The following is a 27572-nucleotide window of genomic DNA, read 5'->3' as shown; positions in this document are numbered from 1 at the left end:
GCCTTTTATTCCCTCTGCATTCTGTATTTTATGGTATGGACCAGTATGTCTTTTGAGAACGTTAAAGGCATAAATCAATAACAGTGAATGCAAATAATGTTACAAAAAAAAAAAAAAAAAAAAGCGGTCAGCGGTTTTAATTTTTTTTTTTTTTTTACATAACCACTAGAGGGTGCGGGTCACCCCTTTCCCACGACAACATGTGCTCAGTGTGTGTGTGTGTGTGTGTGTGTGTGTGAGAGAGAGAGAGAGAGAGAGAGAGAGAGAGAGAACGAGGAGGCATTGTTTGACTCCGCCTACCGCCTGTCAGACAACGCTCGGGGCACCACTCACACATACACACGGTCCACGCTTGTAGCTATGGAAACTCGTCGATGGCAACATCCACCAGTCAGTTCGGAGCCCATCCTCATACCTCTCAGAGGTGCTGAGTGTGTGCAGCTGTACGGCGGTCCCTGAATGAAACGCTGCAAGATGGCGATGGCGAGACTCGTCGCCTGCATTGTTCTGTACACCAGCCTAGGTGAGTTTGCTCGTCCCCTTCCCTGTAAGCTCTCACGAAGGCGTACTTAGCGAGGTTTGGGTCCCGTTAGTAGAACGAGAGCTGTAGGTCGGAGCACTCTGCCCGCTAACCAGAAGGCTAGCTTGATGTGGACAGGCTGGGGAATGTCAGCAGAGCTCAGATGGTTTCTGTTTGTGTGGTGCTTTACAGCTTTTAGGATATTTTATTGCTAAAACCAGCCTTGAAGTGAGACTACAAATGGGTTTTAAACGCACATAAGCAACAACAATGAAAAAGCATTATTCAGCCTTTTGTTAATGGTACAGCATTGAGAAAAAGAGACAAACTAAACTATTATTTCTTCTTCTTTTTTTTCTTTTTCTTTTTTACTGTAGAAACATGGGAGCATCTGTGTTTGCCTTTCTTTAGCAGATGTCTCTGAGGAAATTTCCAGAATAAGAACAAATGTTTGGTTTGAAGCAATAGGACAGCCACATGGTGGTGACCTGTGGGTATTTGAAATCCCAGGCCTGCTAGACAGCATACAGAAATGTGCTGCATGCATGCATCTAAAATACTCTGAGCTAAAAGAAAGAAGAAAAAATAAACACACCAAAGAGCCCAATTCACTGGGCTTTGTTTATTCTCTGTAGACATTTACAATTTGTAAAGTTCTTATTCCAGTAAGTTATTATTAAGTGAGAATATAGTTGGCTCAAAACAGGGTGATGTGTTTCACTTGCTTTCCTCTTCACAGCTGAAGAATTTGTGGATCTTGAATTTGGAAAATCTATTTATTTTGCTAGTGAGTAGTGACTGTTAACATATTAAACCACTGAGTGTGTTACTGTACTATATATTTGTATGCCTGCATCTGCAACTGGACAACATGATGGACTTTGATGTGCAGGTCAAATAATAATAAAAAATACCCCCCATTTATTAAATTCATCCGAACAAAGAACTTACAACATTGCCAGTCTATAAATGTTGATTTAATAAAAAATAAATATGTATGGCTAAGAGACATACCATTTGATGTATAAATGGAGATTTTATTGTAATCCCTTGACACAACATCATTACAATGGATTCAAAACCACTAATAACCCATGGCTATTTTTTGTTTCTCCATCGTTGGTTATTATTCTTTGGAGGGGGGGAAAAAAAGAAAATTAGCAGATCAGCCCGTAAACGAAACTAGAAATTTGCTAGGAAAACTCTTAAAATGTGCATCTATAATCAGAACGGTTTGTTTAATAAGATGGGAATACTTTCGCAGGAGCAAAATGATGAAGGTGGGGCACTTGTATCCGTTTTAGAATCAGTAGAAATCTCCTGACAAAGAGTCGACTTTCTCAACTGAATATCTGCCACAGATCAATGTTGTACACCAATGTCAACGGCCTGGAATGACCTGTGATCGATGTTGGAGAGGGGAGCACGGTTCAAACCCAGGAGGAGAAATGATGAAAATGATGAAAATGCACGATTTCAGACCTGCGTTGACAGTATACAACTGTCTAACCTCAAGTTTTCCAAGTCTCTGAATAATGAATAAGGAGAAGACGGAGCATTGTTTAATTCATCCTTGAGGCACAGCGGTGGCACATAAAGCTGGATTCTTTTGGTTAAATGAAGCCTAAGTGAGGCTTCTGCTCTCGTTTTGTTCTAATTTTTTAATGAAGACATGTGGTTCAGTTTGCTCAACTTCAAAATAATTTGTTTTTTTTTTCTTTCTTTTAAATCACCTTTTAATAAAGACAGGCAGATATAGTCTATTCAAATCATTGCCATACATCCCTTTATGTTTCTTTCTTTACTTTCCTTTGTAATCTTTGTCTCTTACAATTATCTGGGTTTGTCCAATTTGTTGCTGTGCCATTAATTCAGTAAATTTTCCCCCTTTTTAAGAATGAATCTGCCCTGACACCACACGGCAACCAGAGGTGGGCGATATGGACTGAAAGTTTTATCACTATATTTTGTGGCACTTTCCTTGTGTCACAACAATAAGAGACGATAACAATTATTTATTACTTCTTTATTTAAGTAATTGTATGGCTGTGAGACTCCATGAGAGAGCATTCACTGCCCCACAAACATAAAAAAACCATATTCATATTCCATCATATCACCAAACTAAACGCAGTAACGACATTTAATCATATCTTCACATTTACTGATGCGCTCATTGAACAAGCTACACAAAACGGGCAGTTTTAAACCAGGCCTGTCACGATAACAGATTTTGCTGGACGATAAATTGTCCTAGAAGTTATCGCGATAAACGATAATATTGTAATGTAATGGTAATGGCATAATAATGCAAGAATACATTCTCAAAGATCAATAAACTTTCAATTCCAAGGAATATTTAACACTGGAAGTGGAAGACATTTTAAATATTCAAAATAAATAAGCTAAACAGCAGGAAAAAAAACCAATTAAATGAATTATGAAGTCTGTAAATAAAATTATCTTTCAAGAAAAAGGGCAAGTGGAGACCAAAACACCAGACTGAAGAATTTTTGTCATCCAGTTTCTAGTAGAAAGAGAAAAACGATGAATCCTGCAAATAGAAATTATTGAGCTTGCTTTAATTTATCATGCAATTAATTAATTCATTGTTTATTGTGACAGGCTTTTTTTAAATGTCGCTAATTGGAATGTATTGTGACAACGACAAATAAAAAAACGTATCCTGACTAGAAATTGATCACATTAAACGATATGTTAAATGAATTCAGTAAAATTTCTCGCTTTTTTTTTTCCCGCCCTGACGCTACACGGCAACCAGACCCACAGTATTGTTTATCTAAAGCTGTAAAGATACCTTATGGAAAACCAATATTTTTAAAATTGAATCTAAATAAAATTAAGCTAATTCCTTTTCTAGTTTTTTAAGTAAATTAAATATATTTAAATGATAAAATAATTGTCCTTTTTTTATTTTTATTGCTCCAGCACACCTCATTCAAACAGTTGCATTATGTGCACTGTATGGCATCAAAAACCCATTTATTCAAGTTTGGCATGTGGTGACAGGAAAACCTCCTAAAATTAAAATTCAGAAAATACTTTATTGATCCCAAAGGGAAGTTAAACGTTGCTGTAACTCATATTAATTCAAGATTCCCAGGGGACCAGAAGTGAGAACCATTCCATCAAAACAATACAACTGGGTAAAAACTTTGTCATAGTTTGCATCTCGGATCATTTCACATCAAAACTTAATACGCTCATCAGTTGGTCTTTGTGTCTCCTGAGGACGGTGCAGCTGCTAGAGGTGGAGAAAACTGCGGCTCCGTTTCTCGGTTTTTCCTCAGCCCGCGTCCTCATACTTCATCCGGTGATTTAAGAAGACCAAGACAAGGGCGAAGCACAGTTAATCTGCCCCTATCATACCAGTCCCTCCAGTACTAAATAACAACTTGGCTGCCTCTATATAATCTACTGGAAGGATTTAAAAAAAAATAAAAATTTTATTACACACTCCGTCCTGTGAATCCCACTGGTCCTGGCTTCCAGCCTCGGCCTTTCCAGCATATTTGCAGCGACAGCACTGGAATGTCTGGGAATAGGCTTTTAATAGAGGCGGAGGACCAACAACTTTGGTTGTGCGGATGGGGACGGGCTCGGTCGGGTTTTCATAAGAGGATTTCAGAATTTGGCTATTTAAAAGCGGGGTTGCCTCCGAACAGGCTGTAGAACCAATTTTGTTTGCGCCTCACAATAAGCGAGGGATTAAAATAAGGCCCTGCATTTGCCTTCTTTTTTTTCCCCCCCGCCACCAAGATTATTTTAACAAACCAGGAATGCCGTCGTCTCTTCAGCCCCGATCGTGTCACCGGGGGACAAAGCAAATCCATTGAGATGCTTTTATTATAATCTGGCATTAATAATTAGCTGGTTATTGTCCGGTTAATTGAGTGCAGTCAGTTGTTCCCATGGCCTGAAAGAAAATCCTACAAAGTGTTAATTTTATGGAAGTGGTTCACTTCTTTATACATTGTGGCCCAATTTAACCCCCAGCCACAAATCCAGTTATTGTGAAATCCAATTAAGAAAGACTGAGAACTGGGCCTTTTTCTGCTTAATGGACATGAGGGCAGTGACCTTTTGTTTAATGTACTTATCAAAACAGATGCTCCCTTCAAATCTGTACACCAGATATTGTCTGTAAACTTAGAGCAACTCATTACACACATCGCAACCCGTACGGCTGGGAAAGCCTTCGGGTTTTGTTTTCTTTCTCATCTGGTTAAATGTTCTGAAACAGTTTGCGACCTCTTTTGTTATTTGTTTTTCACAATATAAACATATATCTATGATTTACAAAGCCCTGTCCAAATAAAAATCAGAAAAATGTGAAGTTTGTGGGACGATATTTTCTTCCAGTAATTATTGCGATAAACAATTATATTGTTGTCTTGAGACCCTTTTCAACCAATATAGTGATAGTGGTGTAATAATGCAAGTTTGCTTTCTCAAAGACAAATAAGCTTTCATTTTGTAAAGAACACTTAACACTGGAACTGGAAGATATTTCAAATATCCAAAGTAAAAAAAAAATTACAACAACCAAAAACAATGAACAAACATTGACTAAATGTGATGAAGAAATGAGCGGTGTTTTAGATAAAAAGGTAATAAAAGGTGTAAGTTTAGCCGTGTTTCCGTGTTACAACACATCAGAACCTTCGCAGCTAAATGATACTAACATAAGAATGTGTCTTCATTAAGTCACCTACTACACGATATTTCTATTTACTTTGACAACTCCTCAGGGCATAATTGTATTTGTATTACGGGTTTTATTTCAAGAAGATGAAAATATTATTTGCACTTCAAGTATTAACTATTAAAATGATGTCTTTTTGGGGGTAGGTTATGTGCAGCAATTTCAATTCTTTGTAAGTTCGTGTTAGGGCAAAAGTAACATTTAAAAGAAATTCGCAAAACACTTACCACAACTTTGTGAAAAAGGTGCTGCAAAATCAGTATTTTCAGGCCACGATAATCCTAAAAACCATCGCAGCATATGGGATGTTACATTCATTTAATATAAAACTTGACCCTGCTTGTTTTTGTGAGGACCATCTGGATTTTGCAGGTCAGGGCAAATTTCATACGGCAGAAGCGAGACCAAAATGACACTTTTTGGCTTGTAAAGGAGGCTGACCCCTTGCTTAATTAGACAACCACGTCCTGGTGGGTTTCCACTTTCAGATCATGGGTGGAAGCGATTTGTCTTTGCTCCTAAATTGTGTCTAGTCTTTGCTCCAGAGTGTCCGCGGCTGCAGAAGGAGCAGCACTCAAAGACTGTACAAGGATATGCGGGGGACGCATTTGTTGAACGGAGTCTCCTCGTGTTTCACAGGATGTCCAGTCACAGCTGCAGTAAAAATAGATCCTGATGTACAGAGTGGGAAAGTCAGCATCAGAGACGGAAGCAGAGACCCGGGAGTCAAATCTCATCAGCGTCCTCGGCTGTGTTTACATGACTGGATACTTTGGCGGGACCCCGCGTTTCTTCGTTTTTCTGACTAAGCAACAGCCATCCTCTCTCTCCCACCCCCCTCTTTTGTTGTACCGCGCAGCAACGTCTCAGGGTCACTCATCTGCTAACAAGGATGTGTTGAATAAATGCCTCTGAATTCGCAGGGCCTCAGGCGAACAGGCACGTCTCGTATTCAGGATTTGCTTGGCTGATTATTATTGTCTTATTCCTGCCCTCATTTACAATCCCAGTTGCTCTTCCCCTACCGCGAGCGTGAATGCTTTCATTACTCAGCGTGGGAGCCATTATTTGCATGTCTACCAAGCAATTACTGCATTTAGATGTGGCTTAGGCAAAAAAAAAAAAAAAAAAAAAAATGGTTGAATACAGGGTACCAGTGACTAAACACAGACATTGTCTTAATTTATTTTCTTGTTGTATCCCTGCCCCTTACTCTCAAATTCAGTTATTTACCAATTAAACTGGCTTTATTTAATTTTTTTTGTGGTTTGTTTCTGGTCTGTTTTCAATATAACCTGTGAATAATGCCACTTCCTTTCACGGTCTGACATTTACGAAATAACACGAATTGCTTTGAGCAGTTGATTCAATCACTGAACCTAAAGTTAAGTTCATATCATGTGTTTTGTTTGTACCAGAGGGAAATCTAGATGGTAGATTAATTATGGTCCAAAAGCGAACACGTACTTACTTTACTCAAGAAAATGTTTACTGAAAATCTTTTGGTAAGCACTGATTCAGTTAGCTTCCAATGTTCCTTGACTTCTGATTTTGACTTAATAATGTTTTTATTTCTGAGGGTTATAAAGCATAAAATAAGAAAAAAAAGTCCTTCAAGTTCTTTTGTTGTTTTTTTTAGATCTGTTTGTTGTAAATGTGATAGAAAATGAAGGAAATACAAGACTACCACATTTATGAATAAGTCCCCAACAATAATCTGAATATATTGGAAGGAATTTGTGTGTTGAGAGTGCCAAACTATAATAAATAAATAACTGAATTATTTAATACAGAATATATAAATCATGTGTTTAACATAGAATTAATTATATGTGCCTCAATTAAATGTATTGATTTAATTTAAAATGCTAGCTACAGGTGTTTCATGACTTAGTAAGTCATTTTATGTTCCTGTTTAAAGCGTTAGCTTAAACTGTCATCTCTATCATCAGATGCAGTGGGCGGGACTAGGGCAGGTTCTACAGAAACCCTGGCATCTGATTGGCCGCTTCAGAGAGCAAGTCAAGACAACTTCGCCCAAGTTAGCTGTGACCTGGATGTCACTATTTCACTGAATGTGTGGAAATAACTTTAATAAATTGTTGTAATTTATTTACTACAAACTCTGGGTGATCAACTCTAGCCTCTATATGTCTAGTTCGGTCTGAAATATCTCTAATAAGTTCACAAGAGAGCTCACTGTGGTCCTGCGTGGAAGAAGCTTCCACAGACTTCAGACAGAATCAACGTTAGCCTCGCCCACTAGCTAATACCGACTAACGCTCACTTGTGGACTTATGAGAGATATTTCAGAACAAACCGGAGATAATAAAGCTAGAATTGCTCGCCCAGAGATGGTAGTAAGTAAATTACAGCAATTGAATCATGTTATTGAAGTTATTTTTGCACCGTCCAGTGATAATATGGACTTCAAAGTCATGGCTAACTTGGAAGACGTTGTCTTGACACTTTGTTTGAAGCGACCCCAACCCTATCCACTGAGTTTGATTTAAATCAATCCATGATGTGCTTCATTTGGAACATGAAATAATTATATCTAGCTCATAAAATGAAATTAATACATTTAATTAAAGAGCATATGATTAATAACAATTTCAAAATAAACTATTTCAATATTTATTTCAGATTTTTTTATTTTATTATACATTTAAACAATTATTTCTTAAATTGCTAGTATAATTTGCCCTTTTTCACTCTCCATATTTGGGGAATGCTGGTACTTTTTAAATATTTTTTTCTGCCTAGGTCTTCCTCTAAACTAAGATATCTACAATTAAAGTGATATAAATTTGTCCCAATGTATAGTAAAGACATAATTTTTAGAAAAGAAGCTGGAAGTAGGAGTTCAGTACTAACGAGTGACTCGTTGTTCAAAACCAGGTTTCTTCATGGACATTTTGTCATCCAGACATTTGTGAGGCGTCGGAGAGTATTACTGAAACTAACACTGAAAATTCAGTGAATGAGGTTGTTGTAATTATGGAGGATTGACCAATAGTTTCTTTTAAATTTTTTTTTAAAGCCATTTAAGGTTAAAATAGGATATCGAGAGTTACCAGCTGATTTCCTTGTGCATCTCAGCTTATAAATAATTACGACTGAAAGAAAGCTCTGCCACTTTGTTTTCAGCGCTGAACTGCTGGACTGTAGTCTCCTCTTAAAACAAGACTTGCTTGAGAAGTACACTGTTATTATGTTGCTGCGCTCTCCTGAATCTCTCCTAACAACCTGCAATGGAACCAAAGATTCAGCTGGAGTTGAGCAGAGACGTTTAAAATCCTGCCAACTGTTGAAACAATCGTATTTGCTTTGTGATAATCATTGATTATTTAGTTTTCACTTACCACTGTTAATCCACGTTCAAATAATAACCTTTTTATGTGTGATTGGGAATATTTCTGCTACAAGTTGATTCCAAAAGCCTTTTCCTGTGTGGTCCACGTGTTCATTAAGTAGTAGAACTCAACTGTTTTAGCTCGAGGCATTAGTCCTCTTAAATATATAAATAGGAAGTAATTAATGAGACGTTTTCACACTGAATCAGATCCCAAGGCTCGCACGCGCTCCTGATTTATCTGTCTAATCCACTGGTTATTAGGCAGCATGCCTGATTATCTCCTGATGAAAATGCTTCATTTTTTATTTTTTTTTTGCTCTGAGGGTTGCTCAGCATTTACTAAGTTGTTTATTTTATTTATTTATTTACTTATTTTTTGTTTTTGTCCCCACAGGCCAAATTCCGTCATCGCTTGGGGTAATCCTTCGAACCACGGACAAGATTGTTTGGGCAAATGAGTTTGAGCGTAAGTTGCAGGAGAATAAATCTAACCTTTTTATCCAAAGCACCTTTTATTTCCCTGACCCGGGCTCTCCGCCTCTCACTCTTCCCCCCCGCCCCTCTTTTCTCTCACGTGTTTTTGCTTTCTTTCCACAGCCATTGAACTGACCTGTTTAATAGAGTCTATCTCAACAAACAACCCCAGGATAGAGTGGAAGAAGATCAAAAATGGCATTCCCAGTTACGTGTACTTCCAGAACAAGATCTCAGGTGAACCATCTCGGAGTGTGTGTTTCTTGGGGGAGGGAGAAACTCCACAGCGTTTCAAAGCGGTGCATCGGAACTCTGGGCGAATGAATGGGCCCTTTGGAGAGCTCTGTTTTTGAAGCGTGAAGTCGCACTGTGTGTTTGAATGAGGAACTGTAAAGTGTTTTCTTCTCTCTTCTGAAAAGGGGACCTGGAGAACAGAGCCCAGCTCAGAGAGCCAGCCAACATTCTGATCTTCAACACCTCTCGGGCCGACACCGCCGAGTATCGCTGCGAAGTGGCCGCCATCGAAGATCAGAGGGACTTTGATGAGATTCTTATCAGTCTCGCAGTTCGAGGTATGGGGAGAAAAAGTGGTTCTGACTGACTCCTCAGTGACTGAGATGCACTCTGTTAAACATACTTTAAGAACAAGTACCGCAAAGTTATGCTGAAGAATCAATTTCTCTTGTTTCAAGTAAACACTTCCACATCTGACTAGAAGATCAATGTCCCTTTGTCCCTAAAATATGATGTGCGCTCATGCGAAATTGCTAGACAGCCATCTACTGCCTTGGGAGATTCTTGCAGGATGAGCTAATGGACTACTGGGACAGAGTTCTGCAATAGTTTCTTTTAGGGCTGTGTAATTTTACAATATTTATCGATAATTTTTTCCCTCAGAAAGTATCCATTTTTCATCAGAAAGTATCGATAAATTAAATCCTACTTTGAGTTTTATGTCAAATCCACATGAATTAAATGACAGCTATCACACATGACTTTTTTATCCAGTTGCAGATGTACATTACAAATGACATGTAATGAAACAAGTTACAATTAATTAACTAATCAAATGAAATAGATAAATTACATCACCTGATATAAGTGAATAAGACAAAAAAGGTTCCTTTTCTGCATAACCAAATACACAAAGCCACAAAATTAACATTTAAATAAAACAAACCTACAACAAATGTATAACATAAACAACATTACACCAGTGTCACACCATCAGTTCAATTAATTTAATCCAGGTCTATGGAACAGTCACAAAATGTCACCAAAATCACTCTGTCCCTCTAAAATCTTTCAGAAAATCTTTAAAATTTATTGAATCATATTGTTTGCTGAATATCGTGATATACATGGCATTGTGAGCAGAATATCATGTATCGTATTGTATCGTGAGATTAGTGTATCGCCACAGTCCTACTTTCTTTAGTGTGTTTTTTTCTTTGTCTGACATGATCATCAGAGGAAAATTACTACATATCCGCCTTAATTTACACAGAAATAAACAAATGTTAAGTGCAGCTTATGGAGTTAATTTCAGCTATTTCTGAATTTGAAATGTTACAAAAGTAAATACCAACAATGTGGAATGCATTGGCTACCATGTTAAGGCTCTCTGAACAGTTTTATCATTGTCACTGTGAAACTTTGCATTCCTTAACAGTAGCACTGTTTGACCCAGCACCACAGGCTGGCAATTTCAACCTAATATTTAGAAAGAAGCCCTTGAGTACAGAGACAACTAAAAGAAGGAGAGTCAGCAGTCTTGGCTGTTTGTAGCATACACAAAGCAAAGCCTGCGGACACATGTGTAGCCTTATCAGCTTCCCGGTTCAAATCAGTTCAGTCAATTAACACACCTAATCATTATTTTGGTGATTTATGTCCGTCCTGTTAGAGTTTGAATTCATTTTCTACATAAAACCCCAATGCGAACATAAAAAATCTAGAAATCGGCAGGTGACTTGAATTCATCGGTTTTTAGCTGAAAAGGTTCTGATCAGTGACATCCTATCTCAGAAGTCAATCACCCTAAGTGCTACCAAGTCACTGTGACAGCAACATTTTTCACGTCAGACACTGAGGAAGGAAGGCTCAAACCTATTTACGGTATACGTCACAGTGTCCATACATCCATAAAAAGTATTAAAAACTCTTAGATTATGGTATTTAAAATTAAGGTATTAAAATTTCTTAAATTAATTTTAAATGATGTATGTTGGTCTTAAATATGCTAATTACTGGTCTTAAATTTTGCAAGCACTGATCTAAGATCGACACAGTCTGAAGAATTTTGCTTCAACAAAGTTATTTTTCCGGAAAGACATACATCTGATATTGAGAAGGATCATGGAACCAAAATGAAAATAGAAAGACGCAGATTCATTTATGATTACAAATGGGAAAAAAGATTTACATTAACTGTAATTAATCTCTTCAACTAATATTAGAACATGATGATATCTATACCTAATCTCACAAGTAATACCATTACTATACACACATAAATATAGATACGCAATTTTCTTATATACATTTCTGTTATGGTAAGTCTTAAATTTAATTAATAATGGTCTTAAAAAGTCTTAAATTTCATTAACCATGGTTTTAAGGTTTTGAATTTCATTAGTAATGGTCTTAGCAAGTTTTGCCAACTGAAATTCAAGACTTTTTGAAACCCTGAATGAAGAAGACATAAGAAGCTATATAAGAGGAAACTGTATTTTATAGAGCATGTTGAGACGTAGCTGCAGTACATTCAGGCTGCAAGAAGGTGAGAGAGAAAGAGCGAGATTTTCAGCATATAACAGGAAGGTTAAGCATATACCAGGAAAGTTGCTCTGTTTTCTCCTTTCTAGTGCCATCTTGCATGAAGTTATGCTAGATTTGCAAATGTTAGCAACTAAATTACTTAATTATTTGTCATTTTTGTAACACTTGCTCCACTCAACACGCTGATAGAATAAAATTTTGCAGCATCTGTTCTTTCATACATTGCCTCTGCTTAATGCTTGGAAAAATATTTTATAAATGGTTTATAAAATTTTAAAAACCATTTTATTTTAAAGCAAATAGAAGTTGGAATCAGACAAAATTGGAGAGCTTTACAAAAAACCTCAACTTGGAGATCAGCCAAAAAAAAAAAAAACCTCTTAGCTGCGCACCTCTGGTGAAATCACTTTTCTTCTGTTATCAGATTACAGGCTTCAGTTGTCACATGACACATTTATTTGCACCATGTCATGAGGTTAAAAAGCTAAAGATAATAGAAAAGTCCAAAGCCGTTGTACTGAGGGGAATTTATTTATTTTTGCTTGTGTGCAGTGAAACCTGTTGTGCCGCGGTGCAGCGTGCCGGAGTCTGTCACCGTGGGAACGTCAACGGAGCTGCGATGTTTGGAGAACGAGGGCTTCCCAGCCCCTCAGTACCGCTGGTTCCACAACAATGAGGAGCTTCCTCAAGATCCAAAAACCAGCCTGAGATTTGTCAACTTCTCCTACATTATCAACCCGGACACAGGAAGCTTGGTATACCTAAGATATTGTCATGTCTACATTTTTACTGTCTTTAATGTAGACAGTAAAAAAAAACCCTCATTATTTGTAAAATTATTTTAGTTCTATAGTAGCTGAAACGCGTTTCTTTTTGAAATCTATTTCAGTAGAAATCTTTAGTCTTAAATGTAGGATGTTACAGCTTATGTAACATAAACAGCTTAATCTGAATAAAACCTTAACCATTGAATGACTAATTGCATGATTAATCTCTCTGTGCAAAGATATCCTCTGAGAAAGCTTAACTGTCATATGAAAGGAGGAGAATTGTGCATTCAATCTGCCATGTTTCTAATTTACTAAAACAAATAAAATGATATAAAATAAATCCATCTATAAACAGATGAAACTTATGAGTCACATCTTTAACAACATTGTAGATTTTGTCAACTGAATTTAGAAATTGTTTTATATGATGAGCTTTAGCTGACCTATAGCACTTGTGTTGCACATGCAACCTCACCCACTGAGGCTCGCAGTTTGAATATTTATGCACTTCACAAGGCTCCTGCAAAGAGAGATTTTCTCTACAAATTGTGCTGCCAATTTGACATAATTAAATTTAGGAGAAAAGCTAACTGTATTTATATTTATTAAGTGCAGTTGGTAAAATTTTATTTGACGGGTTGTGAATAAGACTGTCATGACTCCGTCATAAACATGACATAACACCTGTCATAAGTCTTCATGAATATTTATGACTGTTGTCATAAAGTGTCATTCAGTATTCACTTTTAATACAAAGATATTATTCAAAATGTCTTTGTTATGACCACTTGACATTAACCAAGAAATTATGATCTGACATAAATTTGTTATAAAAGTATTACTGATTAAACTAAAAATTATGTAGCTTTATATTATTAAAGCTAAAGTTTAATCAGTAATACTTCTATAGTAAATTTATGTCAGGTCATGATTTCTTGGTGCTAAATGTGATCTTCTGCCAACAGCAGAAGAAACTACCTCCATATTTAGGAAACTACCTTCTTCGCATTATTGCTTTTTGCTTTGTGAATGAGATACTGAGAAGGTTTTCCAAATGATCTGCACAGAAATTTCGACGTGTGAGGAAAGAGGATGCAGGCGAGTATTACTGCCAGGCGAAGAATGACGCTGGAAACGCTCAGTGTTCTCCAAAAGTAATGGATGTCTGTGAGTGATTCCCATCAATTCAGTTTATTCACATAATGCCGGTTCACAACACATCATCTCAAGGCACTTTGCAAAAAAAACCAAAAACGTCAATTTGGTCCAACTGCACCAACATTCTAATTGGTCCCAGTAATGAAGCAATCCAGTAAAGTTCAGTTAATTGTGGAAATTGGTTTTAAAAGTGTTTTATCTGAGGAAACCCAGAGAATTGCATCAAGTCATCGACTTGCAGCATTCTCTGATGGGTTGTTTCTGACTCAGCGGTGTATTTCTGTATGAAGCTGTGTGGCCTGTAAAATCTTAGCTATGGTTTATTTAGTTTCCAGTGAGAAGTTGACATTTTGGAGTTTCCCAATTTAGTCGCTATCTGATTTCGCTCTGTGTCTCGTTGCAGGTGACGTCGACATCCTTGGAATTTTCCTCCAGTCTTGCGGCGGACTCATGGCGGTTGTCACTTTGATATTTGTGATTTATTTAATGAAACGTTTGTGCTGTTACAAAAGTGTTTACAATGGAAACAAGTGAGTACACCGTGCAGCTCTGAGGACGTAGTAAAATCCACCGAAGGTGTCGCGTTTTCATTTTGTTCCCTGTTTTTTCTGTCATAGTTACAATACTCCTGCACAGGCTCCTGCTATTGACTATGCTGATGCAGATGAGGTAGACAAAGTTCAGAAATTACAGACCGCATTTATGCGCCATTAAATTGACTTAGAGTAATATGAATACAATGAATGTTAAGGTGTGTTTTACTGATGTTTTTCCTTTTGTTTCTGTTCTTCACAGGGTCATTTTCGGCACAAGTCTTCATTCATCATTTGACAACAATCACAGGGAGAAGCAGAAATAAACACTTTTAAGGTTACCTAGCAACAATGATGCGCAAGCTAACAAAGTTTAAGGTGTAACATGGCACATTTACTCTCGGATGCACATTGACTCAACTGACTTGCCAAAGTATTCATTCAATTTGTGGCACCAAATACTTTTTACACCTCAGACTTTGTTGTTTTTCCTGTTTTTTGGGGGTTTTTTGTATTATTATTGTTGTTGTCAAACCACTCGTTTCATGTTCAAGTTCATTTTCCAACATTTTTGTATTGTACAATGAAAGCATTTCAAAGCTGTGAAATTTGATATCTGGCCCTCAGTGTTACCACAAGTTACTGTAAGCTACATCCCCGCCTCTCCATTTTTTTCAAATAATCCTTTTTTGATATGACGTTTCAAGTTTTTTACTGAGCAAGCTTGTTTTTGAAAACTCTTTTACATTAGATCAAAAGCTGTCCTTAATTGTTTCACCTACAAATCGTTTCACTTACGAACGAACGTTGTATATACTGTAGATATGCAGGCTTAAAGTAGCGGACTGCTAGAGGCTGATCCAGATCCAACTCATAAGGCACGCTGTATCAGCCCTTTTTTTTTCTTTTAAAAACATGTTCACAAATGTTAACAAGTACAGAAATAAACGATACATTTGAAAACTGTATGCCACACTATGCTGCAAAGTCTATATGTACAATTAAGGTGTTAAAGTTGGGGTTTTTGGAGTGCTGTTTCTGTGTATAAGTGACCTTTTTGTGCTTCACAAGTTTTTATTTTTTGATGTGAGTATTGGACATATTGTCCAGTTGTGATTCAGTATATTATGTGCTTATACACATACTCTTTTGATCTTTTCATTTATTACATTGCACTCCATAACTTATTGTGTATATCAAAATAACCCTGTTTGTCGGAAATAAATTTCCCTGTATTTACTAAGTGTGTTTTCGCAGTGTGTGCGTCTGTCGGTAACAACAGCTATGTCTACGCAGGCGTGTGCAAATGTTTTTGTGTAACAACTCAGGAACTGTTATGAAACGTCTGCTGTTCATTTGATATTAACGTTACATGTTGTTATTTTGTTACTATTAAATACATTTCGACTGCACAAGTAAATGGGTGTCGTTTTGTGAATGATTTATTAGATCTGGTAGAGAACATAGTTTGATGAAAGCGTTTTCTCCAGAGATGGAATCTACTGTTCAAATTATTTAAGGAGGAAGGATTTTTTGTTTTTGTTTTTCAGGAGCCAAAGTTTCAGCTGATAAAAATATTCCTTTTCTGCATTTTTTTAAAATTTGTAAACACAAATGTCTATGTGTTTAAGTAAGCTTTTATGTGATAAAACAAGATAACATCAGAAAAAAACATTCAGCAGGAAAGGTCTTCACCCTTGACTCTTTAAACTCTAAATATCACTGGGTTGATTTAGCCTGAAACTGATGTCAAACTGAAGTTAACAATGCTCCATTTCCCACTTCAAAAGCTAGTGGAATTTGGTAATCGTATTCAGTAACCAGCCTAATAACTATTAAAAAATACAAGCTAGATTAACATTAAAACTCTGTTGAAATTAGGGTGACCAGATTTGGGTTTCTGAAAAGGAGGACACTTCTTTTTTTGTTTGGGGGGTAGAATCGGTGGACACGCATGTGCTACCGATTTCTTTGCCATTCAAAGAAACCTGGAATGGAGTAGTGGAACGGAGTGGCAATGTAATCACAATGTACTGTAAGCTACGTAATGTGTTTTGAGGCAGTTGACCAAAATCCCGGACAATTTTGAAATTCCCCCCGGACATTTTTTTAGGTCTGAAAAGTAGGACATGTCCGGGAAAAAGAGGACGTCTGGTCACCCTAGTTGAAATATACTCACAAAAATATGTTTTGTGAGCAAAATTCTCAGATGTGCAAATAAATAGTTTTTACTTCAGCTCTAATAAAGTTTGGGTATTATTTTATTTCACTTTCTTCTAGATATTTCAATCTTGTTAAGACATAAATACCATTGTCAAGAGCAACCTCTTTCTGTTATGGGAGATATATTGGCTGTATTGAGAAACCTAAAATTGATTCGACTTCCAGAAACTGCTTAATCAAGCTTCAAACTGGGAAATTTCAACTTTTGACTAAATATTGTTGACGTATAAATAAGCTACATCTTTAAACAAATAAAACAGAGTCGAAGGATGTAGCTGTTTTTTTAGTTGTTTTTTTACATGAGATAGCACTGCGTATTAACAAGTGCTGTTTTAAAATATCTGCAAAATGGTGATGTTGAAAACTTCAGTCGCCGATAAATTAGCATGTAGCTGAACAGTCATTTCATTTCTATTATTAATGATGATTAATGATTTTACAACTAATGAAAAACCGGCATACAGTTTATTGGAAACTAAAAATATTGCGTTTTCTAATATTGATCGAGATACAGCTTGTGGTTTTTGAGTTTTAAAGGTCTACCACCGCTTTTGCCTCTTTCCGGTTTTATTTTGAAAAGCTCTACCCGGAAGTAGTCAACGCAACGCAAGTAGCATGAGCTAACGTTACATCTTACTCGTTTGACAACATCCTCTGTCTTATCTGTCAGACCACAAACATGTAAGAGTAAATTATGCTGCGATAACCGAGTCTATCTTAGACTGTTTGTTGAAGGCAGTTAAATGGTTGCAGTGAGTCCGACGCAGAAGAGAAAAAACGGAAACGGCTAATTTGCTAACACATATTCATGTGCGTTCTGCTTTTGCCGTCATATTGCTAGTTTGTCGTCAGTATGGACCTGTAGCCAAAGTAGACTTTTCTTTTTGTACAATATTTATTCGTTTCTTCACGACTAAGTGCTTTATTCGGGCTCAAAGGGGGAAGTGAGCTTGTACACCCTACAGGCCTTCATGTGTGTTTGTTTTCTGCTTCGAAACATCGTTGAAAAACGGGGTCCTTTTGGTTAAGCCTGCTAACAAGTCCCTGCGCTGCGATAACAACTACTTTAATGAGATAAGAGTTGGCGCATCCCGGTCGTTATAATGAGTTTCTTTAGTTTTGGACAAAGTGCAGAAATCGATGTAGTACTCAATGACGCCGAAACGAGAAAAAAGGTTGAGCACAAGACCGAAGATGGGAAGAAAGACAAATACTTTCTGTTCTACGACGGGGAGACAGTCAGTGGAAAGGTGAATGTGACGCTGAAGAACCCCGGGAAGAGGCTGGAGCATCACGGCATCAAAATTGAATTTGTCGGCCAAATAGGTGGGTGGGAAGTATTAGTCATATAATGCAACAAATGATCACAAACAAGTTATTCCTTTCATCTGGTATTTAAACATTATTCTTCATAAAGCACTGTCTATACTTCATAGGAATATTTGTGAAATGCAAAGATTTGTAGTTTAGGGGAGTTTGTGTATTGCACGGTTTGTTTGTTTACTACAAAAGCATGTCCAGTGTCAACTTTTGGGAGTTTCTTTCTCCAGATTTTTCTTCACATTACAATCTCAAGCTTCAATCCAATGCATTCTGGTTTCATTTGATATACCAGCTTTGTGTGCATCTATAACCTTTCCAAATCAACCCAGTGAAATATTGTTAAATTCTTTCAAAAAATGGTTCAAGCTCTGACAGATTAGTTGGACATCATCTGCGTATATCAAATTTAAAGTTTCAAGGTGACAGATTATAATCTGGATTTAGGTGTTGGTCATTCTAACACAGAGTAATGGTTCTAAACCACTTAATTGCAGCCCTGGTTGTATATTTAGGATCACTGTCCTGAAAGGTTAACCTCCTCTCTAGTCTCACATCTTTGGCAGCCTCTAACCAATTTTTTAGATGTATCTTTTCTTGGGGTTGCCTTGTAGTTAGCTATTGTCTCTCTGACCAGCTCCACTGAAGAAAAGGATCTACAGAACGCAGCGCTGTCACTACTTCATTGCGTAGTTTATATTTAGCGTGATGTGCTGCGTTAGTTTTTCATGACACATAGTGTTTTGTACGTTGGCCAAAAAGTTCAATTTTGGTCTCATCAGAACCAGAGCACATTCTCAGTGCGGTTGCAGAGCCTTCTGCATCGTTACTGGTAAATTTAAACAGGGCTTCTTACATGAAGCCAGTTTAAGGACTTCAAAACTGCAGTAATGTTCTCTATCTTCCTGTTTTTGGCGACATCAGTCCATTAATCCTAGACAGAGGGTATAGAAGGCTGACTTTGTAACTCTTTATGTGACTCTGAAGTTTCAGACCTGAGTCACTATTGTTCTCCTGCACTATTGTGCTCTTCAGTTAAGGTGGGAGGTCATGTGTTGACAAGTATTTGCAGTCGTCCCACTCCCTGTAAATGTTTAGATATTTGATTGAACAGTTCTTTACAAGATAAAATGTTGTCTTTGCAACCAAAATCTTTGGTCATCATGATGCTGTTTGGTCACCAGTGTTCCTCATCAAACAAATGAGGACTACAGAGAACAACTGGATTTATACCAAAACCACATTACACATAGATAAACACTATTTACAAATTAGGCACTTCTGAAGGCATTTAGTGCATTTAATTTAGTGAGATCCTAGAGTGCAAATCAAGCTCAGATTTTCATGTGTAAACAAGTATACAGTTGTGCACTACTATTTCCATAAAATTTATAGAAGTTTGTGGTTGCAATCTGGAAAGGTCTTAGTGCGGTGGCGTCCAAATATTTTGTCTTGGGAGTCAAAACAAGAAGTTAAATTTACTGTGGGCCACAAAATTCATTAAATTAAAAATGCAAATTATTATTGTCATTTTTTGTAACTCTTTACTTGCTCAACTTAAAATCCATTTTTAAAATAAAATCTGTATATAATTGGTGATCCAAAACATAAAAGTGCTGTTGGGCTGTTGTCTTATTAAAAGAAACAAAAAAACAGACAATTTCCACATTTTTTGGGTCATTAGTTGCTTTATATCTTGTTGGCTACATTTTTACCCATTTTTGACTTGTGGGGCGGGGGGATTGAACCAAATAATGTCAAAGGTCACAAATGGGCCCTGTCCCAAACTTTAGACACTGCTGTCTTAGGGGTATGACTACCTTTGAAATGGACTGTATAAACATAAAATATAACAAACGGATAAAAAAAGCTATTACCAGTATTCTATTCTATACGCTCCCAATTGAACTGAAGGAAGGTTGCAGCCTAAATGTGAAACTGGAAAGTAGTACATGGAGGTGGGTAGTGATTATTTCTGGGGGGTTGTCCTACATATTGTGGCGCAAAACACCTGAATGGTGCTTCATCGTGCTAACAAGTGATGTGAGTTACATCACAGTTGGGAGGCTTGTCCCAAATCTCCAGGCGCAAATCAACAACAAAGAGTTCAATGCCTTCCAAACTGAAAGTATCAGAGGCTCATGGCTGCAAGGAAACAGAAAGACCTGGGCTGATGTGATCCTCCTGATGCTATAGATAAAACTGCTGTAGTTGTATGAATATTTAGTAGCAAAATAAAAAGTATTCTTTTAATATTTTCAGTGAAAGAGGCAGGAATGTTTGTCTTTGTGCTGATAGATAGATAGTAATGTACCTAAAATTCTTGGACATAATGTAATTTGAGCTTGGTTTAATTATATTTAAGATTTGGGCATTTTATTATTATTGATAAGATTATTATTATTAAATTCTTCACCCTCCAAAAAAAATCTTAACTTTAGCTTCAAATCCATTCCTCATATACTCTGTGCAATATAAAGTCCCAAGTAGTTTCGGTTTCAGCTGAGTAATTATTTCTTACTTGTATTTAAATACAAGTTTTGTTTACTGTTAAAAAAATCTTACCATATTCCAAAATGTTGACATTTAAAAAAAATAAAGATTAAAGCTAGAGTTGTCAAACAAAGGGATTGATCAATTCAAACTTGTATGTAATCATGTTCCATATTATCATTAAATAACAAGCAGTTAAAAAAAAAGCATTCAGGTGCAGGGTAACATACTGGCTTTCATAGACATATTTACATTTTTAATGTAATTTTGTGTAGATTGCCTTACGTCATATTTTTTTGTTGTTGTTGTATTTTTAACATCACCTTTCTCTCCCGACGTTTGTCCAGAGCTGTATTACGACAGAGGAAACCATCACGAATTTGTTTCCCTGGTGAAGGATCTTGCGAGACCCGGTGAAATAACTCAGTCGCAGACCTTCGACTTTGAGTTCACACATGTGGAGAAACCCTACGAGTCCTACACAGGCCAGAACGTCAAGCTAAGGTGCGTTTGATCATTCACTCCGCTGCTGTACAGGTACAGAGAATGTAAGGGTTACATTTTAACCTGTTCGGCATGCAACGCTGAGTTCAGCGTTTAACCGACAATGTTGTCTTTATGCCACATTTATAGATAGGATGTAAAGTTCTGTTTACGTTTTTAGGTACTTCCTTCGCGCCACGGTGATAAGAAGATTAAATGACATAAGTAAAGAGATGGACATTGTGGTCCACACACTGAGCACCTACCCTGAACTCAACTCCTCCATCAAGATGGAAGTTGGAATTGAAGACTGCCTCCATATTGAGTTTGAGTATAACAAATCTAAGTAAGACATGTTGAGATCATAAACTACTGCAAGGCCTATAATTAGCCATGGACAGTTCTGATTTTGTTTAACATCTGCTACAAGTGAAGAAAAGTTGATGTTTGTTCTAAAAGGAAATCTCCACCCATTGAATCTTTAGATGTTATTGCTTACTCATCACAGGCATATAAAAAAAACATTTTGTAGCGTAAGTTGATTATGGGGAAAAATGAAGTTAAAGTTGCATTTGCTCTCAAACGGGAAAACAGAATTACTTTTTCACAGCTGAATGTTGTTGAAAATCTTCATGTGAATAAGAAAATATGAGCTAACTAATCAACAAGGCATATCAAAACAGAGAGGATGCAAGCTAGCATTGGCTCTCGCTAGCCCCACTCTGTGTAAAGATCCTCAGTGGAGCAAGATGTGCTTGTTTCAAAAGTCTTTTTCCTGAAGACTTTTGAAGCGATGGTTGAATATGAAATGTAATGCTTTTAAGTGAGTTGCTGGTAGAAAGTTAAAGCTAGTTCCTAAAACCAGCTGTTTTAGGAACCAAGGGAAAAACTGTCAAAACCACCAACAACAAAAATGGTTGAAAATATTTCTTTCTTGTCAAAGCGGAATATACTTCTGATTTCAAAGTGTAGACGCCAAACATTAAAACATTTTTACCACATAGAATATAAACAGTTGAAAAACTTTTTTTTTTTCTGTTTGTTAATCCTCATAGGTAAAAAACAATCCATTGGTAAAAAAAATTCTGGGATGTTCATGTATCAGCTTAATGGTTCTTTGACCAAAAATCTAACTAAAATAAGTTTAATTCATTACTGAAGTAAGATTTGTTTTTGTTTTTTTTGCTTCTATCTTTTTTGTTTTGGGGCAGATACCATCTGAAGGATGTGATTGTGGGCAAAATCTATTTCCTCCTGGTGAGGATTAAAATAAAACACATGGAGATCGACATCATCAAACGCGAGACGACCGGCACCGGACCGAGCGTCTACCACGAAAACGATACGATCGCAAAGTACGAGATCATGGACGGAGCGCCGGTTAGAGGTGAGCGTCTTTCATTTAGTGTTACAGCTCTAACAAACCACAAGAAGCAAAAATGTGATTAAATGAGATTCATCTTTCAGGTGAATCTATTCCTATCCGATTATTTCTGGCCGGTTATGATCTGACTCCGACCATGCGAGACATCAACAAGAAGTTCTCCGTGCGCTACTACCTGAATCTGGTATTGATCGATGAAGAGGAGAGACGCTACTTTAAACAACAGGTATGGGGAAAAAGAAGACAAAAGTGAAGGGCCTTCGTTATAAAAAAATAAAATAAAATTACACTCAAGTTATATATTTAAAGGCAAAAAAAAAAAAGAAGGAAGTACCGGCTCAGAAACACACTGAGCTCACAGTAGTTCGCTTCTGGTGATGCGCACAACGCATTTATTTCCCATTGAGCATAAAATAAAGAAACACTGACCTTAACAATCCAGCTTGTTTCGCCACTCGGACACAGATTGAATTCTAAAATTGATCTCCCCACAGTCCATTAACTTTTCAACTCGCGTCAACTAAAGCGAGTCTTTCATTCACACGGATCAATATGAACCGCTGGTTCGCTGCAGCGCTTGCACGCCCCTGGTTACGTTCTGCAGGCGCAACAACAACAGAGCCTGATGGAGCAGTTTAAGAGCTATATTGGAGGCTCATTAGTTGTTTTAAAAGGCGGACCTGCTGCAGGAATCAGGAGGGCGTGGTCGCCGTTTGGGATAAATGTGCTAAATTCACGGCAAAAACACAAAATCTTACCAAACGCTTTTGGTCTAGTTTCTAGTGCCAATATCTCAGTACATTCAAACTAACATATAAGTAAGTTTGTAGCAAGATATAAGAGAATGTTGGGGTTTTTTTTTTTCTCGCATCTAGTGCATGAAATCATGGTTTGGAAATTAGTTTGAGCCAAAAGGTTTAAGAAATCTGTAAAAAAGAGGCATTTCTATCATCTTTTCCACTTTTTCTTTTAACACGAGATAATCTAGTCAGGCTCAACCTCGTTTTAATGTCAACCTTCACCAAAGTCAGTTCATTTCAGAGTTTTAGATTAGTAAATGATCCAATTATGTTAAATAATTCACCTTTTTTGGGGGTAAAAGCAGATTTTGAATTTAGTCAATAATTCCTTAAAATGTATAAAAAAGTACTAGTTTCACCGTGAGATTACTTCACTTATGACAAGGGGAAAATGTCTTAATAATCTGCTTCTGGAACTAGAACTTTTTCATCTATATGAAGGAACTATTATTTGCAGTGTAATAAGATATTTGATCTGCATACTAGACCAAAAATGCTTGGTAATTTTTTTTTGTTGGGCAGTGCCTGAACATAGAAAATGATTTTATTTCGGGGGTTTTTTTTCTTGTACCATTGTGTAATTGTTCTAATAATCCATCAATTCTTCCACGCACGTCTTTCATCTTTTGACCAATCCATCCAGCCATTCGTCTGTCCGTTAATCCCTAATCCCTTCTGTGGTGTGTTGATCTGTATATCCATCCAGAGTTGTGCTCATGTTCCATTTGAAATCTTTGCCATTATTTATAGGCAAAACTTTAGATTTAAGCAGCGAGTCTGGACGACTGCAAAAGTAAAACGTACAGGAACGGTGTTAGACCACAACACGTCGATACAGAACTGCTGCTGCACATTGCTGTCGCAGCTCCGCGCTCTCTCTCTTTTTCTCTCTCTCACTCTCTCTCTCTCTCTTTTTTTCTCTCTCTCTCTTTTTCTCTCTGTCTCTGCGGCTTTTAACAGACATTACCGTGCAGTCTTTGCTGAGGAAGCTCCAGCTCTTACTTAAATCACGGCCGCCAGCGTTCTGATGCATAATGCATGAAACTGCATCACAATAAGGGTTAGCCATCTCGCTGTGGGTCAGGGCAAAATGTGGCCAGGAAAGTAAAGCAGGAATATTCCCAATGAAATCTGAAAGTTTTTGAATGTGGTTTTATTACAGTACTTTTTTGTTGTTGTTGTTGTTGTTTTCCCCAGCTCTCGAAAGATGCCATTTTGGCTGCTGACCGAGCAGCGATCGCTATTAATCTCTGTGCTTCTGATGCTATTTTAGATTCCATATGAAAACTAATCTCCTGGTGTGTTAAATGTTGCAGTTCATTTATGCAGCCCTTAGTCCAAAACACGAGTCTGCAACCTTTACTATCCAAAGAGGCATTTCTGAACCCAATCCAGTGAACTTAAACCATTTTAGAGCCACAAATATTACGTGGCATGATGTGTAATTTTTAATTTCTTCATGAATATCTACTACAGGAAGTCTGTTTTTTTTTTAAAAAAACAGTGATTTTATTCCTATCTTTAGGTTTGAAAAATATAAAACTCTAAAAGATGATGGTAACATTTTCTGATATGGGATGTTGATATTTGCACATAGTTTTTTTCCTGTTACTAATATATAGATCTGCATAAAAATGGCAGGTACTTTTAGTGACAGTTGTGGAAACTTGTTGCAAACCCCTGGTTCAGATCATGGGATTTAGGCCAAACAGATGTTGGACTTCTTTTGACTAATGTAAAACACCATAATTTTACCAAAAATAAAGGGACTGTGTTGCACTATAACCAGATAAATTGTCAAGTACTTTCTATTCTTGGAACCTAGAGTGTTAGATATAATTATGTCAGATCTTAAAGGATTAGCTCATATTTTGACACAACATATAGATCTGGGTGTTCTCTACATTCAGTCTGGAGTTAAAAGAAAAAAAAACCTGGGTTTCATTGCAGAACCTCCTCTTTACTCAAGTAGACTTGAGTAGATTTATTTGGAACAAAAATACAAAATAAAATTACACAAAATGAACAAAGATGATTTGAAAAGATGAGACAGAAATTTAACTTTTGTCTCATTAATTGTTGTTTAATGCTGTCAGATTAAAATGAGTGCCAATCCATTATCTAATAACATCCCGCTTATGCCTCTCTTTAGTGTTGTAGTTTGTCCTCCATCCAGAAGAGGGCGCCACTAGTTATTAGTGAGCCAGTTGAAGATGGCGGTGCCATACCAGAATTGGAAAGAGAAACAGTCCAGGGTCCAGTTTGGGTTGCAAAATGCTCTTCATAAAGTTCTGTTTTGAAATATAAACACTCAACAAGCTAAAGTTTCTCCTTAGTTGCACGGAGAAGTGTCAACTTCTCAACTAAAATTACTTCTACGCTTCGAAGGCGAAGAGGTGCGGACAGAAAAGCAGACACGTAAGAGAAAAATTGTAATTTGACGGAGGAAAAATATATAATTCTAGTAAGCATGGCGGACTTTTATCTATTTTGAAAGGTTAATGCCTTCCTATAAGAGTAACCACAGACTGTAAGAACATCTCTGTTCATGGGGGATTAAGTGTTTCACGTATTTTATTTTTTTATCTTTTATTTGTTTTATTTTATTTTACTATTTCTATTTTGAACACAATAGAAGTATAAAATCATACACACGAACACAAAATAGAAAATACATATTTTTGTACCACAATAATCTTCACATGCTCGAAAAGGAGCAGGTAGAAGTAAGAAACTTTTATTCTTTTTTTTATTTAGCATCATATATTTATGAAATAGATATATTTCATAAATACTATATTTATTTAATACACATTATTAAATAAAGTTTAATAATGTGAGAAAACACAAAAGTTCTGTTTATTCATTCAGTATTTCTTATAGCTGATAAAATAATAGACTTTAGTAATGATTTTTGGGGGTGGTTTTCTCCCATTCCGCTTTATACGAAAAACATAGTCTGTTCAGATTGTGAATAATCCACTGAAGTCTTCTTGTACAGGGATGCGAAAAGAAAAAAACAAACCAAAAAAACGAGTCACCTTTTGTTATCTCCACCCTAACAGGAAATCACACTGTGGAGAAAAGGAGACGTGGTGAGGAAAAGCATGTCCCATCAGGCCGCCATCGCCTCCCAGAGGTTCGAGGGCTCGGCCGCTTCAGAGAGCGCCCTGGAGCAGGCCGCCAAGGAGGAGAGCGGGTAGCTCCGCCATCCTTCTGCTCGCCGGCAAATCTGCACCGGACGGGTGATCACCTGACAACTGTGCAAACATCTGGCGAGGCAGCTGTTTTACTCGTGGCTGTGCTGGTAAAAATAAAAATAAAATAAAACGAGTGAAAAGGGAGGAAGGAGGGAGGAAAAAAAAACACAACACGATGCACACTAATACCGTGCGTGAACTTTTTTTAAAAAAAAAGGAAGAGAAAAAAAAACACTTTGCATGAGGCGTTCAGGGTGGCTTCAGGCTCCTTCCTCACACATGCTTATTATTTTCTGTACAGGAATCAAACTAATCACCTGTCGCAGTGTCTGCTGTGTAAGATCACGTAAATATCCTTACATTTTTATGCTTTCTTCATTACATTCTAATGCTTTTTGGATGTATTGATTTCCCTTTTTCTTTGTCAAATACCAATTTCCTTCCACATGAATCTCTGACATTCCACGTTGAATGAATGAATTTCTATAAGGTCTAACAAGGAGAGAGAAAAAAAGAGAATCGACTTTGCACTGCTTGATCTTGAACACGTTTTCCTTTTTTTTTTTTTTTTTTTGCTGCACAAGACGCATCGGAAACTGGAACTTCTTGGTCCCGTTTGGGCGAGAGCTTTGAAGTATTATCCCACTTTCTGTTTTTTTTTTTTTATCTGTAAATAAGACCAGTCAAACCTGTTAACCTGTTCCAGCTTGTATAGGTTGATTTAACCCGGACACAGAGCTACAGATTGACCTTGTCATGTCCATGTGCTTTTACCTCAGCATTCCAGTGGTGTTTCGGAGACGTGTTTGTATTAGGGTCCGACCGTACGGAGTCATCTGTATCCTCCTCATTAGAGACTTGAAAGTTGTGCCTATGTGTATTAAGCTAATGAAAATCTTCCTGCCTCTAACATGATTTTAGTCTTTTAACCAGAGAAAAATTACAGTAGAACTATCTATCTTTTGCAAAATGCTTATCGATTACTCCTCATTCCCAAGCGTCCAATAAATTGATGCCAAATGGAAAAACTCTTGTGCGTTTGTCCATAATTGAGTGGATTTTAATAATGTGCCACAATTCTGAATGCAAAATGAAAGTAGCATTCAAAGCTTGAGACAACACAAACATTAGTTCCGGGTTGTAAAAATACCACTGATGGCCCTCGCTTTCTAATTCCCGACTACATTCCACTAGTTTTACATTTCTAATACTACTTCCCACTTCTGTACCAGTTTAGACACTTAACACTTTGCTAAACAGTGGATTGGTGTCCAGTTAGTACACAGGTCTCAAACTCCAGTCCTGGAGGGCCGCAGTCCTGCAACCTTTAGACGTGCCTCTGCTGCACC

At 37.0% G+C, this 27572-nt stretch overlaps 2 protein-coding genes across 2 annotated transcripts; both read left to right on the top strand.

Annotated features, from left to right (window-relative positions):
• Nucleotides 1-249: 249 nt before the first annotated feature.
• jam3a (junctional adhesion molecule 3a) lies at nt 250-15740 on the top strand. Its single transcript, XM_044119176.1, has 9 exons — nt 250-523; nt 8999-9070; nt 9202-9315; nt 9498-9650; nt 12412-12614; nt 13697-13796; nt 14191-14317; nt 14405-14456; nt 14583-15740. Exons 1-9 carry the CDS (start codon nt 460-462, stop codon nt 14616-14618), a joined length of 921 nt encoding a protein of 306 aa, XP_043975111.1. The 5' UTR covers nt 250-459; the 3' UTR covers nt 14619-15740.
• Nucleotides 15741-17103: 1363 nt separating this feature from the next.
• vps26b (VPS26, retromer complex component B) lies at nt 17104-27251 on the top strand. Its single transcript, XM_044119175.1, has 6 exons — nt 17104-17869; nt 20704-20860; nt 21021-21185; nt 22051-22226; nt 22307-22449; nt 26089-27251. Exons 1-6 carry the CDS (start codon nt 17647-17649, stop codon nt 26224-26226), a joined length of 1002 nt encoding a protein of 333 aa, XP_043975110.1. The 5' UTR covers nt 17104-17646; the 3' UTR covers nt 26227-27251.
• The last annotated feature ends 321 nt before the right edge of the window (nt 27252-27572 follow it).

This window comes from Gambusia affinis, linkage group LG06 (assembly GCF_019740435.1).
Source record: "Gambusia affinis linkage group LG06, SWU_Gaff_1.0, whole genome shotgun sequence".
NCBI classification, from domain to species: Eukaryota; Metazoa; Chordata; class Actinopteri; order Cyprinodontiformes; family Poeciliidae; genus Gambusia; species Gambusia affinis.
Note: the sequence above shows the minus strand (reverse complement) of the source record. Positions and strands in the feature narration are given on the sequence as shown.